This window comes from Mastomys coucha, unplaced genomic scaffold (assembly GCF_008632895.1).
Source record: "Mastomys coucha isolate ucsf_1 unplaced genomic scaffold, UCSF_Mcou_1 pScaffold15, whole genome shotgun sequence".
Lineage (NCBI taxonomy): Eukaryota > Metazoa > Chordata > Mammalia > Rodentia > Muridae > Mastomys > Mastomys coucha.
This window is the reverse complement of record NW_022196897.1, coordinates 69673523-69691294: the sequence shown is the minus strand read 5'-3', so window position 1 is coordinate 69691294 and position 17772 is coordinate 69673523. Positions and strand designations below refer to the sequence as shown.

The window sequence follows — 17772 nt, the reverse complement described above, 5'->3', positions numbered from 1 at the left end:
ACTGTTGAACCTGAGCACCTCTGCTTTTGATGCTGGTGGGTGGAGACATAGATGACTGTTGCACCTGAGCACCTCTGCTTTTCATGGTGGTGGATGGAGACATAGATGACTGTTGCACCTGAGCACCTCTGCTTTTCATGGTGGTGGGTGGAGACATAGATGACTGTTGCACCTGAGCACTTCTGCTCTTGATGCTGGTGGGTGGAGACATAGATGACTGTTGCACCTGAGCACCTCTGCTTTTCATGGTGGTGGGTGGAGACATAGATGACTGTTGCACCTGAGCACCTCTGCTTTTCATGGTGGTGGATGGAGACATAGATGACTGTTGCACCTGAGCACCTCTGCTTTTCATGGTGGTGGGTGGAGATGTAGCAGACTGTTGCACCTGACTACCTTTGCTTTTCATGCTGGTGGGTGGAGATATAGGTGGTGAGGTGGTTTCTTGAGTGGCAGGTTTGACTTTGCTTTCATCATCTTTCTTTGCATCTGTGTCATCTGTACTTGGTCCTGACAGGAGATTGATGATATTACTTTTCATAATGGTAGCTATAGAGTTAAGTAATGGATCTTGGGTGTCCTCTGTTTTAATTGACTTGTCTTTAGATAGAGCAAGCTGGTTCTGTTTTAAGGAGCCACTAATCTGCATGGATGCCTTCTTTGGGAGGAGCTGAACCCTTTGGGAGATATTTTCTGGATCTAGGAATGAGAAGAAAGTTGAACACCAGTCTCCTGAAAATAGTGGCTGAATCTTGAATGTAGAGATTGCCTTTTGCGCCAGAGAAGAAACCATTTCTATAACAATGTTGCCGGTGCCATCCTTCTCAATACCATCAGCTCCAAATTTCACTATGAACTGATCATAGACAAAATTAGATATCTCATCAATTGTCTCCTTTGCAATTGGTGGAAAAGAAAATATCTCTTCAGCATGTGGTAATACTTTAATTCCACTTTTCCTAAAATCTCGTATGAGAGAATTTGCAAACTTAATAGCTAAGCTTACAATTTCTGTCTCTGGCATATCGTTTTTCCTGGCATCGTCAGTAAGAGTTAAGAAAGAACAAAATTTGTGAGCAAGGTCAACAATTACGTCCTCTAAAAATGCAGCTGAAAATAGAGAGGATGGTGCCTTTTCTTTCCCAGATTTAGCAACAACAGAAGCACCACCAAAATGAGGTAAGTTACGAGGTGAGTCTTCACCATATAAAAATAACTGCAAATGATGATCCATGATTTCTTTAATAATTGAACCAGCTATTTTACTGAGAAATGAACCTCCCTTTTTAAGTGCATCTTTCTGTACTTCTTCTTGGAATTCAGAGTTCTTCAAAATATTATTACATACAGAGTCAATGAAATTCTCAGTTGTTTCATATATCATACTGGCTGTATCCTCTGCGGTGGCAAATTTGATTTCATGTTCAGAAATTTCTTGTATAATTTCATCAGTCAGTTTTGAAGCTGCAGCCATGAACTCATCAACATCATCTGGCCCAGCCTCCTCCTTCTTTAGTTCATTTTCAGTGTCATCTGAAGGAAAGATGTTTTCTAGAAGCTTGTAAATCATATTTTCTATCAGAGAACAAGGGAGCACTGTAATGCATGACGGTAATGCATTGGTATCCTTCAAGATGACATTGAGGACATTTTTGATGATATTTGCAGCTTGAGGTGAAGAATAGCATGAAGGCATTAATTCTCCTGAAACTAATGACTGCACCTGATAATCATACATTTCTTCCAATAGAAAATGATATATTTTCCCTCCAAAACATGAAGTGTCATACTGTACAGCCCAGTGTAGTTGAGACAGAGATTTACATTCATAAAATATATTTCCATAAACTGAGTTGACTGTTCTTTGAACCATTTCTTTATATGTCTCTGAAAACCATAGACTCTCATCCAAATGTTCTGCAACTAAAATCTCAGATGTAGTGAACTCAAAAACAATTGATTTTACTAATGTTGTAACAATGTCCATTATTTTTGCTATTGCTCTCTCTGGGGTTTCAGTACTCAAGGAATTCTGTATAAATGTCTGAAGAATTTTGCATAAAAGCTCAGTAATGACTTCTTCCAAGAAGACAGCTGAGTTCACAATGAATGACAACTCTCGTTGCTTCGTGCTTGTTGTTGCTTTCTTCTTGCAGGTTTGAGCCACTGAAGTTGAAAGAATACTTTTATCTCCCGATAAGAATGACTCTAGATGATGATTGAAGATCTCCTTTATTATAAAACTTGCAATTTTTGAAACAGGTATGCTACTTAGGCCCTTTTTATCTTTTGTAAGAGACTGGTACAGATCTGAATGGGAAAGATCAGCATAAATGGAGTCGACCATCGACTGTATGTCCTTCTCTGAAATCATACTCTGTTTTTCATTTCCGTGTTTTACAATACATATAGCATGTTTTGAAATTATAGACATGATTTCATTAATCAGTTTTATGACTGTGTTATTTAAGTTTGATTGATAAGTGTCAGAATGTTCTACACTGGAATCTGATGGATTTATCTGAGACATAATCTGAGTGACTATTTTCTCTAAATGAACACGTGAGAGCATGGTGGTGTACATTGTTGAAGCCTGTCTTCGGAATCTTGACTTACTAATGTCATGATGGACTCTATTCACCAAGACATTTTGACTCAGTTTGGAATGTAAGCATAAAGGAAAATTTGCTACAAGATCTGGTGGAATTTGGAAATACGAAATTTCAGTCAGAATGATTTCTGTTATCTGGGCAGCCAATGCCTTTGTATCATTTAGAAGATCTTTATCAGGCATGATTTCCATTTCATATTCTTCTAAAACTTTGCTGTACACAGTGTTAATGATGTTTTTGAGTATATCTCCTTCTACTGGGGATAAACTCAACTGTTCTTCAGCATTCTCTATAGTGGTAACCTGAGCTTTTGAAAATTCCTCTGTTATCCAATATATGAGGTTTTCAGCTTTATCAAACAAGACATTTTCTGAGTTTTTTGTTGAGTCCACTTGTACAATGCCAACCACTCTATGAAATATTTTGCCCACTACACCACAGACCACATCTTCCAAAAATGTTGAGGAATAAGCACTACCATAAAATAACTCCTGCCTGTCATCATCAGAATATTTGTACGATGAAGTAGATGATTGCTTTCTTTCCAGAAATGGCTGAAGATGGTGTTCACAGATATATTTAATAATAAAACCTGCTATTTGATCAATTAAAACATCATTACTTTTTGTGATATTTTGTTCCACTGATTCTGGAGAACCAGAGTTTTCTAAAATATTCGTGAAGACTGAGTTAACAAGATGCTGAATATCGTGTTCTGAGTAAAAGGACTTGGTTTTCTCTTCATCTTTCGAAAATCTAATTTCATGTTGGGAAATTTTTCTCCTAATATCAGTGATCAGGTTGGAAGCAATTTCATTAAAATTGACTCCTTCTTTATCTTTTGAAGCTGCTTTGTATGAATCAATTTTAGGGGAAGAAGGAAAAATTTTAGATAATAGTACCCTGATCATATCTTCTAAAAATGTATATGGTAGTAATGTATTATATAGAGGTAAAGTCTGGTTTGGCTTACTAGATTTATTGATGTCACCAAGAATGTCATAAACAGTATTATCAGTCATTGAATTAGAACAAGAAGTGGCTGGCACATCACCAGAAAATAGGGGGTGAAGAAGGTAGTCTGAAATACCGGCTGTGATTAATTTGGTAATATTTTCCACAAAAACTTCACAATTTTCAGACTCATCAAAGTCAGGATCTAGTCCATGCTGCTTCAAAACATTCTTATATACGGAGGTGACAAGTTCATCTACAATATCTGTATTACTAAAGGGAAAGGATGATTGCTTATCACATAGAATCGGAATCTTAGCTTTGTCTAAATGGTTATTCACTGAGCTTACTATTTTTTGGGTCATATTTTCCAGCTCAAGATTAGTATTAGTATTAGGACTAAAAATCTTTGAGAAAACTTTAGTGACAGTTTCTCCTACAAACTTATCAGGGTAAATGCCAAGAGATGGTGGCTTCTGGGACTTGTGAGACTCTACAACTTCATTAAGAACTTGTTTGACCATGTAAGATACCTCATCCAGTGGCGTTTTGGGGCGAGGTAATGTCTCTCCACACAAAAATGGCTGAAGATGGTTTTCAATAATCTCTTGGATAATGAAACTCGCTATTTGGTCAATCATAATTGGACTTCGATTAATAATATTTTTCTGTATTAAATCAAGAGAGTCAGACATTTGCAAAATATTACTGTAAACAGAATCTACCATCTTTTGGAGATTTTTATCTGTATGCAGAAACTGATTATCATAGATGGTGAACCAGATTTTATGTTTTGAAATGGCTGACATAACTTTATTTGTTATACAGTTGGACATTTCATTAAAATCAGAACTTGTCAAATACTTTTCTTCTAAAGATGAAGACTTACCAGGCAAGGGAATAAGCTGAGCTAAGAGTCTTCTGATAACATGTTCTAAAAATGAGTGTGGTAACATGGTACTATAACCTTTTGAAGACATAGGTTCAGAGTTAAAGTTTTTCAAACTATTTTGAAGTTTATATAGTATGATTTCAGCATTGAGAGTGTGATATAGATTTGATTTGAGCTTTCCCTTGAAGCAAGATGGAAGCTGATAGTCTATAATCTCTAACAATATGCCATTAGATATTAGTTCAGCTACTGACATATTATCATATGGTAGATTACCACTGCAGATTACTGTAAATTCATATTCCTGTAAAACATCATAATAAATGGACTCAACAATCTTAGTAATGCATCCTTTATGGGCTGATGGAAAGTATAATCTTTCTTCAGGATACCTTAGAACAGTAATTTGAGCATTATTTAATTTTTTCACTACATTGTTGATAAGTAATGTATTTATCTCATTTAGCCAGGCTTCAGTGATGTTTATATTTTTCCTCCACAATGATGTAGACAAATTAAAAAATAATTCTGAGATTATCTCCTCTAAAAATGTGGCTGAAAACACACCACCAGTTACACCTCTTTGACATGGCTTATGAAAGAAAACTGTGTTGATTCCCCTTGATTCTTTTCTGTCAGGAGATGACAAAGAGATTGATTTTCCTGCATGTTGCTTGCCAAATTGTGTGTTCATTTTAAAGCTCGTTGCATTGGTATTATTCAAGGACTTGGTCAAGTAGTTATTGTCATACCCCATGAACCCAGCATGGCATTTAGTCTGTTCAGATTCTATTAATTCTTGCCTTTTTGATTTTAGAATAATAGGCTGTATTTCTCTTGTTCTATAGTTCCTGTATTTGTTTTCAAAAGGAGCTTGCTGTAAACCATGAGATAGTTTGTCCATCAGAGATTTAACCAAGCTATGGGAAATCACATTAAGTATACAGTCTGATGACAATAAATCTTGATCAACGTCTGCCAGATTTTCCAACAGGTCTGACATGTAATCTCCTTGAAATTGTTCACAGTCCATTGGTGTCTTACGATAATCAAAACCTCCACCTTGAACACTTGAAAGAACTTTGACATGTTGACATTCTTCTGGTACTTCATGAAAAGGTGAATTATCCTCAAAAAAGGCAGTGCCCCCCACGCACTTTTCTAGAAGTGTTCGAATAAGTTTCTCACACACAATATTGAGAAGAAAAACTGATTTAGGGGAAAGCCCCAGATTATTTGTAAGGGTTCTGTTACTTTGTTGATTATTTGAGGAGAGAAATATTTTTGCTAGTTTACCAGAACTTATATCCCCATCAGAGATCTCATCTGGCAAAAATAAATCTAAAACAATATTAAAGACTTCATTGACAACTTCTTTGGATTCGTGAGATTTTAGGCTGCCAACCAGACTGTTTAACCTACGTGCCAGGTAATTTAATTTATTTTTTTGAGCAAGGTGATCAGTTAGGGGAGGAGATGATTCCAAGTCCCTGGGACCTATCTGATTTTCCATGGTATTGACTTTGTTGAAAATGGGCAAACTGTTTTTAAGTGTGGAGTATGACTTGTTTCTTACAGTATTTTCAAAATGATTTATTCTCAATACTTTGGACAATACAAAGATCACTCCTTTTAAGAGATCTTGAAAGATATAATCAAAGTCAGAAGAAGTCACTCCTGGACAGAACATGTACTTTGCTTTTATGGAAGCCTGATGTGCTTTGTTAGCATTTATCATGTTTCTATTAGAAAGAACTTCAACAATACCTTCAAAAATACATAAAGCAAGATCTCCAATGGAAATAGACCTGGTTTTATACAGTTGAGAATGAATTAAGATATTTTTGTCAAATATTGCATCTTGGATTTCCCATCCATTCTCTTTGATGCATTCTTTGGTGCCATCAGAAATGTTTGAAATTAGGTAGAAGATAACTGCTTCAGAGAGATGTTCACAAAACTGATAAACTGAAGAATTACTGTAAATGCTTTTTAGAGGCTGCTTTGCATCATCATTTTTCTTTGAGAGTGAAGATACATGAGACAACTTCCCAGTAGAAGCTAAAAAAGAAAAAAGGAAAGAAAAACAGAACTATGAAGTATTTTTAGTATGGCTTATAGGAAATGTGAAAGTTTTTAAAGAAGAAATAGAATTTTCCCTAAATACTTCTCAATTGTGAAATCTTGGCATGTATACTGAGAAAGCAAGTCTTCCATATACAAATGTCTAAATCATAGGTTGGTGTCTCTGCATTGATTGTATTATAATGGGTGTGAAGAGACCAGATTTTCAGCTTTACAGCAGCTTTACATCTTGTCATAGCTCCAGTGATATGATTATTTAAAAATAAATATATTAGGTCAAAATATTTGATGCTCTGTTGCATTTGTGTTATACTATCATCTTGATTAAACACAAGTGCATCAACTCCAGTTACGTTGATGATAGACTGAAGCAGCAGAGATACACATAAGCACTTTGTACACTTTTTAATTCATGGTGCGTGCTCAACCAAAGTTCTCTATTTTTCTTTATCTCCCTCTTATCTGCAAGCCTACAGAAAGAAAATATCTTCTAGATTCAATGCATTAATAACTAAGTTAGCAACATTTTAATGCACCATGAATGTTTAAAAATAATCAAATAGTTATTTTTCCTTTCTAAAGCTATTTTCAGAAAATCAAGATGTACAAGACCATGTATCCTTTAAACATCTTTTCCTGTTTTCACTAAGTTATTCCAGTTCATAAACTAGTTTTTTCTTGCTTACCTGTGGTTTTGAAGTTCTTCAAATGTGTGATCACAGATGTCGTAACATGTCTTGCAACCAAATGCATTTCATTTGGACCAAGTTCATGATCAGCAAAAGCAATGGTCGTCTTGGTTTCCTCAGCAGTCTCTGTTGTCATTTTGGGGTTTTTATTTTTCCATTTGTGTAATAAAGAAAAATCCTCTTGGCAGACTTCAAGACCTCCAGTTTCCTCCTCCTGCATGAGGGTTGTTCGGTTACACCATGTTCTGAGCAAAGTTTTCTCTGTATCTTTTTGTCCTTCACAAACTTCAGACAAAGGATTTTTCCTTGACATAAAAATTGGTTTCATGGTCTCTGTGCTTTCATTAGTGTTTGGCTGATGGGGAAACCCATAACTTGACAGTACTGTGTTTACAATATTTTCTGCAGCTAAACATATTTTGAGTGGGGATGCAGTTGTCTTAATTTCATTTGGCTCAGCTGATTTGGAGGTCTCATAATGAAAAACCCTTGGATTTTCACCTTTCCCCATTTCTATAAACGACAAAACTTGTTTTAGTGATTCTTCTGTGGAATTGTTTACTTTTTTAAACAATTTTTGTAACACACTCCCTTCAGGGAGAAAGTTGTGAGCTTTTGTGTCTTCTTCAAATGGTGTAAAGTTTGGTTTCTTCTGGCCGTGGTCTTGTGCTTTGTCTCTAAAACATGATGGCATAGCTCTTGAATTGGGTCTTCCCAATTCAAGCTTTAAGCTTTTATTTGTGTTTTCTACACAGGAACTGACATGTGAAGATGAACTAGATGCGATGCTATACTTTTCTTTCATATCATCCTCTGAAGTAAACCCCAAGCCAGATACACTCCTTTGTGGACTATTACTCCTCCTAGGAGTGTCACTCATGTTTGACGGAGGCATTTTCACAGGAGTTGCAAATTCAACCTGATTAACAATGTAAACATTCTCAGTTCCTTGGAACCAATTCTTGGTGGGAAGGTTTTTGATCAAAGACTCACCGAAATGGGAGCATTGGTCTATCAGTGTACCAATGATCTCACTTGCAGTGATATTCTCTTTCAATATATTAACTGGAGATGGCTCCATTTGGCTAATTTCTTTGTCTAGCTTATTCTTGATTATCCTAAGCATGCCACTGACAGCAGTGACAGAATATGTAAATAATTCTGAATGGAATGAATGCACCTGCAAGAGTGTATTTTGTACACTTTCTTTGGATAAAATAGTGCTTGACTTGGACTCGTCGCCAAACCTTCTAAATGGTAACTTTGGCAGCATCTTTTTGCTGAGTTGTCTTTGTTGCACTTGAAAGAGATTGTCTATTGGCATTTTCACTATTTCAGAAAACTCATATTTAGAGATGTGCTTAAACTTCAAGTCCACAAATGACTCTAGCATGTTTAAGACCCTTTCTACAATCTCATGCACAATTTGGTTGCTAGGGCTCACGGACACTTGGTCTTTCGTCTTCACGTTACAGGTCTGCATGCCACTGAGGGTGTGCTTGGTTGGAGCACCATGCTTGCTCTTCGCAGCAGTGTGTTCTTTCCTACTGGTTAGAATTCCGCTACTTTCCTGTGTGGGCATCTGAGACAAGAAGCACAGCTGTAATTTTTCAAAGAGCATTTCCACAATTTCCCGTCCAAACATATTGATTTGTGCCCTTGTGTCCTCTGCCCTAGCAGAGATACCTTTAAAGCGGTCATAGAATCTGTTTTCACACTCTTCAAGAGGTGGCAAATTTAAAAGTGAAAGTGAATACTCCAAATCTTTGGCTTTTATTGAAATTTCAGTTAAAATATTTTCAGCTATGGTTAAAAGTTTAGACTTTTCTGTTTCTGTATCACTTGTTTCTGTCTGCCATTTGTCAAACATTTTTTTCAATATACCCTCTTTAGGAAAAATCTGTTCTAACTGTGAGGAAACATTTTCTAAGTAAAAACATGGTTGCTCTGTAGGGTGGTAGCCTGCACCCAGATTCTGCTTGGATAGGCGATGGTCACTCGGATTTGAGGTGTTAATTGCAGAAGCCAAATTGTCATTGTTTGTACCATACAACTCTTGTAACACTGCATCAACAATCTGACTTGCTTCTAGGATTTGAGTAGATGCTAAGACTTTTGTGTTAAACATGGCTCTGTGTTGTGCCGCTCTCTTGAGACTGCTCATAATTACTTCTAGAATGTCAGTTATTATATTCGTGGCATATACTCTTAATTCTGCAACTGGTAATTTTGTTTTCAGTACGGTTTTGGCATCTTCTGCTTGTGGAGTCTGTGGCAGCCCAAGGGCAGTTTTGGATCTGTTCTCTCTTGGAGTCTTCTCTCCAGCAGCTAATTTGTTCTTGCTTTTGGTCTTAGTAGTGCTAATACCAAGATGTGGTTTCGTTTTAAATTTAGAGAGAGAGGTGATTTTTGATCTCATTTTTAAACTTGTTTTACATCCTGGCCTCGGGCTGTTCTTTGGGCTGAGTTTAGAATTATGGAGTCTAAGAAGGTACATGTCATCATAACTACCTTCAGGTGGATGTCCTTCTTCTAGATGCAGGGAGACAAAATTTGCCAACTTATCAAGAACTATTTGAACTAAATATTTTCCGATTTGCAGTGGTGAATATGGCAAAAAGGTGTTTTCTAACACAAGAGCATTTAAATTGTCAGCGTAAGGGTGCATCTGTGGTACCCCTAGTCTCAGGGGACTACTTCTTCTCCTTGTTGGCTTAGTTTCTCTAAAGCCTGGTGGCTTTACTGATAAGCTATCGCTGCTGTCACGCACTTCTCCCTCTCTCCTGCTTTTATTTTTGTACAAGGATGTTACAACCACAGAGTGCATCTCACCCAAGACATTTTCAAGTATATCATTTGATACATTGTTAATTTGGGACTGAAAGAATTTCTTCTGTGGTGTAGCTGCTGTTTTATTTTTAGAGTTAGACACTATATAGGAAATTTCATTAAATGGGGCTATGTGGCCTATGATTTCCATTATCTTCTGACTCAGCTTCTTCAAAACCCCTTCCACCGTCCTGAGTATTTCAGTTTTTTCTCTTGGTTTTGATTCTCCTTTTCTCATAAATATTCCTTCCAAAACATCTCTCTGGCTTTCTTTTTCTACTATTATTTGGTTTTCTTCTAAGGAGTCATCTTTAAACTGTGGCAATATGGTAGCTTTTTCCTTCTCTTTGTCTCCCGTTGAAACTTCATTTGATATGGTTAACTGTGAACAACTAGAGTTCTCTGGTGAAGATAAAAAAAATTCCTTTACAGATTCTTTATTATGTAAAATCTTTAAGATACTATTAACAATTTCACTCACAGTCATATTCTTTTGAAATAAAATATGATTTGAATATGTGTGCATAGTTTGTATTTCTAAGTCTAAATCATTTTTGATAAGCTTCAGTATAGTACTGGCAATGAAGGCAGCATAGTCCTTAAGGCTAGTTTGTGATAAATGGAGTGTAGTTCCAAAATCCTCTCTGCAGCTGGCAAAACTGGGTTCTGCAAGCTCTTGGCTAGGGACTGTTCTAGTTGTTGATAATTTTAGGACATTCATGTCAGATTCAGCTTGGCCTGGTTCATGAAAAATGCAGTCGTCATCTTTACCATTTTCAAATTGTGGGCTAACAAATACATTTCCTTTCGACTGAAAGGCAAGAGTCAGGGAGTTTATTCTCTCTGTGGCAAAAGACTGTAACCGATTGAAAATAGTTTCAGTAATGCAGTTTGCGTTTTCTTCGCATGGGTCAGGAGCAGGTTCCTTGGTGTCTTCTTTGCCATTTATAGGCATCTGATAAACATCAGTATAACCTAAATTCTTATTTTTTGAATGTGAAAAATGCCCCTTTTCAGGTTTTTCTTCAGGTCTTTGTGTTATAGAAAGAGGCTGTTGGCACTTTGTTTTTGGAAAAATATCATAGATGGTCAATCTTGCAGGAGCAGAGTCCTTTGCATTTATGGCAAGCACGACCAAACTTGTAAGGTTATGAAGCACAATATCCACTATATCTTTGGACACCAAAATGACATCTGCTTTAGGAACTGAGACTTTAGGGATAATATTTGTGCCCATAACCACTGGTTCAAAATTTGCTTCCGAGTGTTTTGCAAATTTCAGAGTAGGTGTGGCAAATGAGAGATTATTCTGATACACAATGTTTTCATAAATATCACATAAGATCCCTTCAATGGTATCTTGAATTTGAAACTCAAGTACTTTTCGATATTCTGTTTTATTGACTAGCCTTTCAATAATACCAACTTGCTGATCTGAATAATTCTCTTTGTCAGAACTATTCTTGTCATCCTTACTTTTGCATGACACAATATCAAGCACTGTGTTAACAACCTGACTTGCAATATTCTCAGAAACCACAATGTTATTTGTCAAGAGAGGACTTTCTTGTTCTTTATCTAACTCATTTTTGATGCCTTGTAAAATTTTCCTAGCCACTTCTTTTGCATAAATATTTAATTTGGACAAAGACATTTGACACCACGACTCCATCTGTTCTGGATTGCCATGATCCACTGAACAGGGAAGTTGATTATCAGAATATGAATCTTTGCCTGACAATGCTTGGCTTAATGATGTTCCTTCTTCCTGTACTGGCAAAGTCACTGGAACTGTGAAGTTGATTTGGGGACAGAAGAGAGATTCTACTTTGGAAGCAGCAAAAGTTTCTAAATTTTCTAATATTGCCTGCACAATATCTTCAACTACATTTATTTTAGTCTGCTTGTCAACATTCCAGCTGGACTGAAGATCACGTGTGTTTCCATTTAACTCACTGATAGGGGCATTTCCTCCATAGGTACGCTCACGGAAAGAAACATTGGCTGAAAAGATGATGGTTTTGCATCTGTTTTCACTTACATGTTTTTCTGTCATGGCTGCTGAATAAAGCTTGTGAAATACCGTCCTAACAACATCATTTACCACCACACTTACATCTGTGTCAGATACTAAAGGGCCCATCATTTGATCCATAAAGGGAGCAGATGTTTGAGTAGAGGATGTAGGAGCATTTTGTAACATTCCACTAAAATGAGCATGTGAGACTGAAACCATATTTAATTGACTGATTAGAGTACTTTGAAAAATTTCATTCAAAATATTTCTTATAATGGGAACAATTGGAGATCTGTGCGGTTCTTTGAGTTTCACTTCAATTTTGCTTAAGGTTCTCTCTAGAACCCTCTGGTCAGTAGAAAGGGTTCTAGTTTCCTCACTGAATGATGTTGTATCTCTAATAAGTTCTTTATTTTGTGTGTCATCATCTAGAAATGAGTCTGATTCTGCTCCTCCAGGAAGAAAATTTCCATAAGTTGGTCGGTATCCATAATTTCCATTGTCTTGGTTCTCAGATTCAGGTTCAGCAAACAAATCTGAAGATACTACATCTAAAATTAAATCAACAATGTTTGTAAGCATTTGTGTCTCCTCTGATGAGCTCCTTTTATCTATCCTACAATCGGGTGGGTTCATATTTAATTCCGTTTGAATAGCTTTCAAAATGCCATTTGACACCATCTTTGCATGACTGTATAAAGTGGATTGCAATGATTTATCATGAGAACCTGCAGGAGAATTGTTGCTTTCACATTCCCAATCCACTGTACGCTCTTTTTTATTTTCATCATTAAGGATACCAACATTTTCTACACTTCCACTTGCAAAATTTTCCAGTTTAGCAAAAACCATGTTGAGAATATCTGAAGCAATCATTTTTAGTTTTTTGGGGCACATTTCTTCTGGAATCTCTGTTTTGGAAGACATCGGAAGGTCAGTTTTTGTTTTGCTTTTGGTCACCTCATCATTATCCTTCATAATTTTAGAAATTATGTTAGAGATTATGTTGGTGCATTTGGCCATTTCCTCCATGATTGAAGCAAATGATAGGTTGTCTATGTCAAGTGATTCAGAGACAGTTTTCAATCCAGAATTTACGATGCTGTTATCTATGTCAACATCACATAATTTTGCAAGGACGTATTCCAGGATTGTTTTGGAAATGAGCTGAGTGTTAGACAGTGTTGGAGGGTCCTTAACTAAGGGTTCTGTGTTTTGATGACTACAAGAAGGCTGAGAATCAGGGTGGTCACCAGCGAGTTTGCTTAACAGTTCATGCAGCGTATCCCCAATTTCATCTAACACCTCCAATTTGGAACTGTCCTTGAAATCATTTTCATCAGTTAAGCTGTGCTGAAGGCAAGGTTTAGACAACAATTGGCGGAAAGAATTTTTATCTTGTTTATTTGACAAAATATTTTGTTTATGAACATTGCCAGACTCACATATAGATGTAGATACTGCTTTATCTGTACAGGTTGAAGTATTTTTTTTATCTTCATTTGTACGTGATATCATTTCACAAATGCATGTCAGTAATGGGCTTTCCATAATGTCGTCATTGACACTGGTGACATGGGACTCTATGACTTTCTTGGAATCAGTGAAAAACCCTTTGTTTTTATAGCACTTGGGGTGGTCTGTCTCATTAAGATTTGGGTTTATCTTGTTGATTTCTAGTTCACTTTGTATGGCATGCAAAACGATGTTGACTATTTTCATTGTGTAAGTACTAAGTTGAAAATGTAATGATTTTTCTATCAGTGAAGATTTGTTGCCTATCTGCAATTTTGGACAAACAAATAGCTTCAGCCGTTTAAAAATTGTATTAATGATCTTATCAGTAATATCATTTACACGCTTCGGTTCACATTTTCCAGATCTTAACTGGGAAGTCTTTTCATGCTCCACATTGAGAGAAGATAAATATTTCATTTTCTTTTCACTGTCAAACCATACTTTAAATGGCATTTTACTTGATGTTTCTTTGGATGTGTGGGCAGTATCAGAAGGATCTATGTGAGTGTGATGAGCTGATGTAAAGGCGTTTTTGATGGTATTAGGAACGTATGTTGAGGCTTTATGAAGTATATTTATCACAGAGTCTGTTATTTCATGTGCAAATGCACAAATTTCTGACACAGAGAACATCTGTTCCATCCATTCTTGATCTGATAGTCCGTGAGATTTTTCAAAGAGGAAAGCAGGAGCTTCTTTGCTACTTTGGCTTTCCAAGTGACTAGATGAATCTGAAGACATATCCTTGAGCATATCTGTTAAAATATGTTTAACTATGCCTTCTGAAGCCTTTTGTATTTGGTGCTTTTGATCTTGGCTGAAAATGGAAGCCTCATTACCCAAGCAGTGCTTTGTCTTCACAATGTCTTCACTACTAAGAGACAACTCCAACTTTAATCCCCAGTCACGAGAGTCAACTTTGTTTTGAAAAGTAGATTTTGTTGGCAGGTTATTACTTCTTTTGGATTCAAAACAAGTATCTCTCTTTTTATGCCAATAGTTGGGAACCTGCTCTTGAAATTTTGTTTTCTCATCACTGAAAGATGAATCAAGCACACTTTGCACAAAGTTATCAATTTCCTCATCATCGTCATCAGAATAAAGAACCATTCCAGGAACATTAACAGGTGGAAATGGTCTTTTAGACTTAAGAGTATTAAATGATCTAGTGCCAGTGAGTCTATACTTTTCTTCAGTGTCAGAAAGATTTCTTACTCTAGGTTGTGTAGGTTTTTTAGCACCTGCTTTTACTGGTTGCTGGTGAAGCTGAGTTAAGACATCGTCCAGCAGCTGAAGAAGTACTACTGTTTCTTCAGATGCAATAAGTCTTTCATTATTGAGTTCAGTTTGGACATAGCCTAGTATAGTGCTGATTGCTTCTTCTATGTAACCCACCAGAGATGACTGTGAAAAAATATTTGATATTAATCTTTGTGTCTCTTCTTTCAGAATTAGATTAGCAGGATCGGTTGCAAGGCTAGCTTTCTTTTGGTCAGGTTGTTGTTGGACTTTATGTATTGGCTCTGGCTCTGTTTTAGTTTGTTGGAGATGTTTAGTTGTGTCTTCTGGAGGAATTTCAGTTTTCTTATAAGATGCAAGAATCATCAATTTTTCTAAAATGGCATGAACCATATCATCTGCAATATCACACATTGGCTCCAAAGTATAACTCAGTGAGTCTTCTGAAGGTTTTGTTTCTACGGATGAAAAATATTCACCACTAGTTGATAAACTTGGTTTAATATCAACTGACAAGTCTTCTTGTGAAAAAATCTGCACACATTTTTTCTCAACAACAGACTCCAGCTTCTCAAGCATGTTTTCCACTATCTCTGAAGCTACTGAGCATATGTCAACATTGGAGAGCATCTCTTCTCTTTCAGCTTCAGTCTGATCAACAAAAACTTCAGCAGTCACAGAAGAAAGAGAAGGAATGGCCTGGCTTAAGTCAGACATTATTTCTTGAAAAATACTCTCTAAAATAAGTTGTGTTTCTCCTTTCAAGTGACATTTAAAGTTTACAAAGACATTCTTTAAATTTTTTATCTGATCCATGGCCTTGGCTTTTTTATCATATGGCAATGGAATCTCTAAACTCTCTGTTTCTGTGGTAGCATCTTTAGATTTTTTAGTGCTTGTTTCTAATGAGGTTAAGAGGTGACTATCCGATTTACTACTTCCTATCTTAGGAAATGGATAGTGGAAGCTGGTTTTGTGGTAACTGACTTGTGAAGACATGGATTGTCCTGTCTTTTGATATGCTTGGCCAATGACTGTTTTTTCCACATGTGCAGAAGGAGGTTTCAAAGGAGTACGTGGTTTCTTCATTGGCACATCACTGGCAAGTGTACACGGATCAGCTTGAGATGTTTTAGCTGTGTAACTTCTGTATGTAAAGCATTCACTGCATGTACTACAGAAGCTTGAACTATCTGAAGAAAGTTCGGAGTCATCAGACACTGGGTATGTATTACTCTGTATTCTTTCTTCATATTTTGTGATGGCTGGATATAATATACTTGTTACTGTAGCTACAACCCAGGTCATTATGTTTTGGACTATGCTATTTAATTCTTCAGAAGTTACCTGGAATGAAGATAACCATATAAAAAAAGTCACACAAATATTTACTCTAAATTTGGGAGACAGGGGGTTTCATTTAAGTTTTTATATTAAACAGTTCATAAGTAGAATACCAGCATGATTTATAAGAAAATGACAAAGAATCTATTCACAATTTCAGACTGTTTTAAGCTGGTTTGTTTCATACTAGAGAGAAATATTTTGAGTATAAAATTTTATTTTATTTATATGACTTAAGAATCTATATAAATTGATTCCCAATACTTATTATCTTGAAATCAAAGCTAGCAAATTTCTATCTAGTCCTATCTCATGAAATGTTTTTGGAACAAAAAAACCACTGTGGTATTCATTACTCTGTGACATTTTCAAAACAGACATTACTCTGTTTTGAAAACAGCTAAAATATTTCTAAGTATTTATATAAACAAAAATATTTTAGATTTTTTAGAAGTACTTTTCTAGTTTATATATGAGGATGAAAAATCAACTTCATATCCTTTCCATACCACAACATTAAGTACACAACCTTTTTTCATGGAATATAAAAACTAGTGCATTTCAGACTGGCTTTGTAGCTAACCTGACTTATCAATATAAACTATCCAAGAAAGCAGAAATAGATGAAATGAAAACACAAGACATGACCTCAAGGCTGATGGGTTGTCCCTGCTCAAAAATATATTGAAGGTAAACTAAAATTATTTATGTTTTAAGTCACTATTACAGGAAAAGCTAAATTTTATGCAGCACCATCTCCCCTGATCCATTTTCAGAGGTCTTGGAACTCATGAAACTCTACCTAGCTCTAATCCCCAAGTAGTTAAAATAGTTTTTCTTGCTGTCATAGAAGCTGGCTAGCACAGATTGTACCTACCCCAAGTACAAAAGCGTTTTTTTACACAAATACACCTTTAACCAATAATTTAACCATTAATAATTCATGCATTTTCACTTAGAAGCAAATTATTCTAAATGAACAATAGAATATAAATATATGTATAATCTTTTTTATCATTATAAGATATAATGAATGATAGACCAATATTTTTCTTAAACTAGGTGAAAGACAAAACATTTCTAATTTTAATATAAAAAAGAGGGCACTGGCATTCCCCTACACTGGGACACAGAACCTAAGTGGGAGAGGGTGGGGTGGCAGGCATGGGGAGGGGGGAGGCAACAGGGGTTTGTTCTTGTTTTTGTTTGTTTGTTTGTTTGTTTTTTGGAGGGGAAACTGGGAAAGGAGAAATTTACATGTAAATAAAGAAAATATCTAAAAAAAAAAAAAAAAAAAAAAAAGAGAGGTCGACCCCTAGAGTTTTGCAGGTAGCAAAATGAGGCTAAAGGAATCTCAGTTTTTCAACTTCTTTCTATTATAGTGGAACATAGAGAAACATTCCTTAAATTGAACTTTTGCGTATGACTCATTCCCTATGAATTGAGCAGTATTCCATGGGGAAATGCCCACTGCTATGATATTCTTCAATGTCCCTGACTAGTCTGGCTAGACTTAGAGAATCAGTCTAATTAAAATATGTCATCTTTTTTTTCTGTTTTGTGTTTTAGCTCATAGGTGACCAAGTATCTATG

At 36.0% G+C, this 17772-nt stretch overlaps 1 protein-coding gene across 3 annotated transcripts in view; it reads right to left on the bottom strand.

Moving 5' to 3' along the window:
- Positions 1-17772, bottom strand: part of Fsip2 (fibrous sheath interacting protein 2) — a 73860-nt gene that overhangs the window by 16489 nt on the left and 39599 nt on the right. The window contains exons 16-18 of one of the 3 annotated variants that reach the window (XM_031370807.1): positions 7230-16182; positions 318-6519; positions 19-209 (exon numbers count right to left, since the gene is read on the bottom strand). In XM_031370807.1, coding sequence (XP_031226667.1) covers positions 19-209; positions 318-6519; positions 7230-16182 — 15346 coding nt within the window. Of the gene's footprint in view, positions 1-10; positions 6520-7229; positions 16183-17772 lie in introns of all 3 variants that reach the window. The other 2 variants (XM_031370805.1, XM_031370804.1) reach the window with 2 other exon arrangements.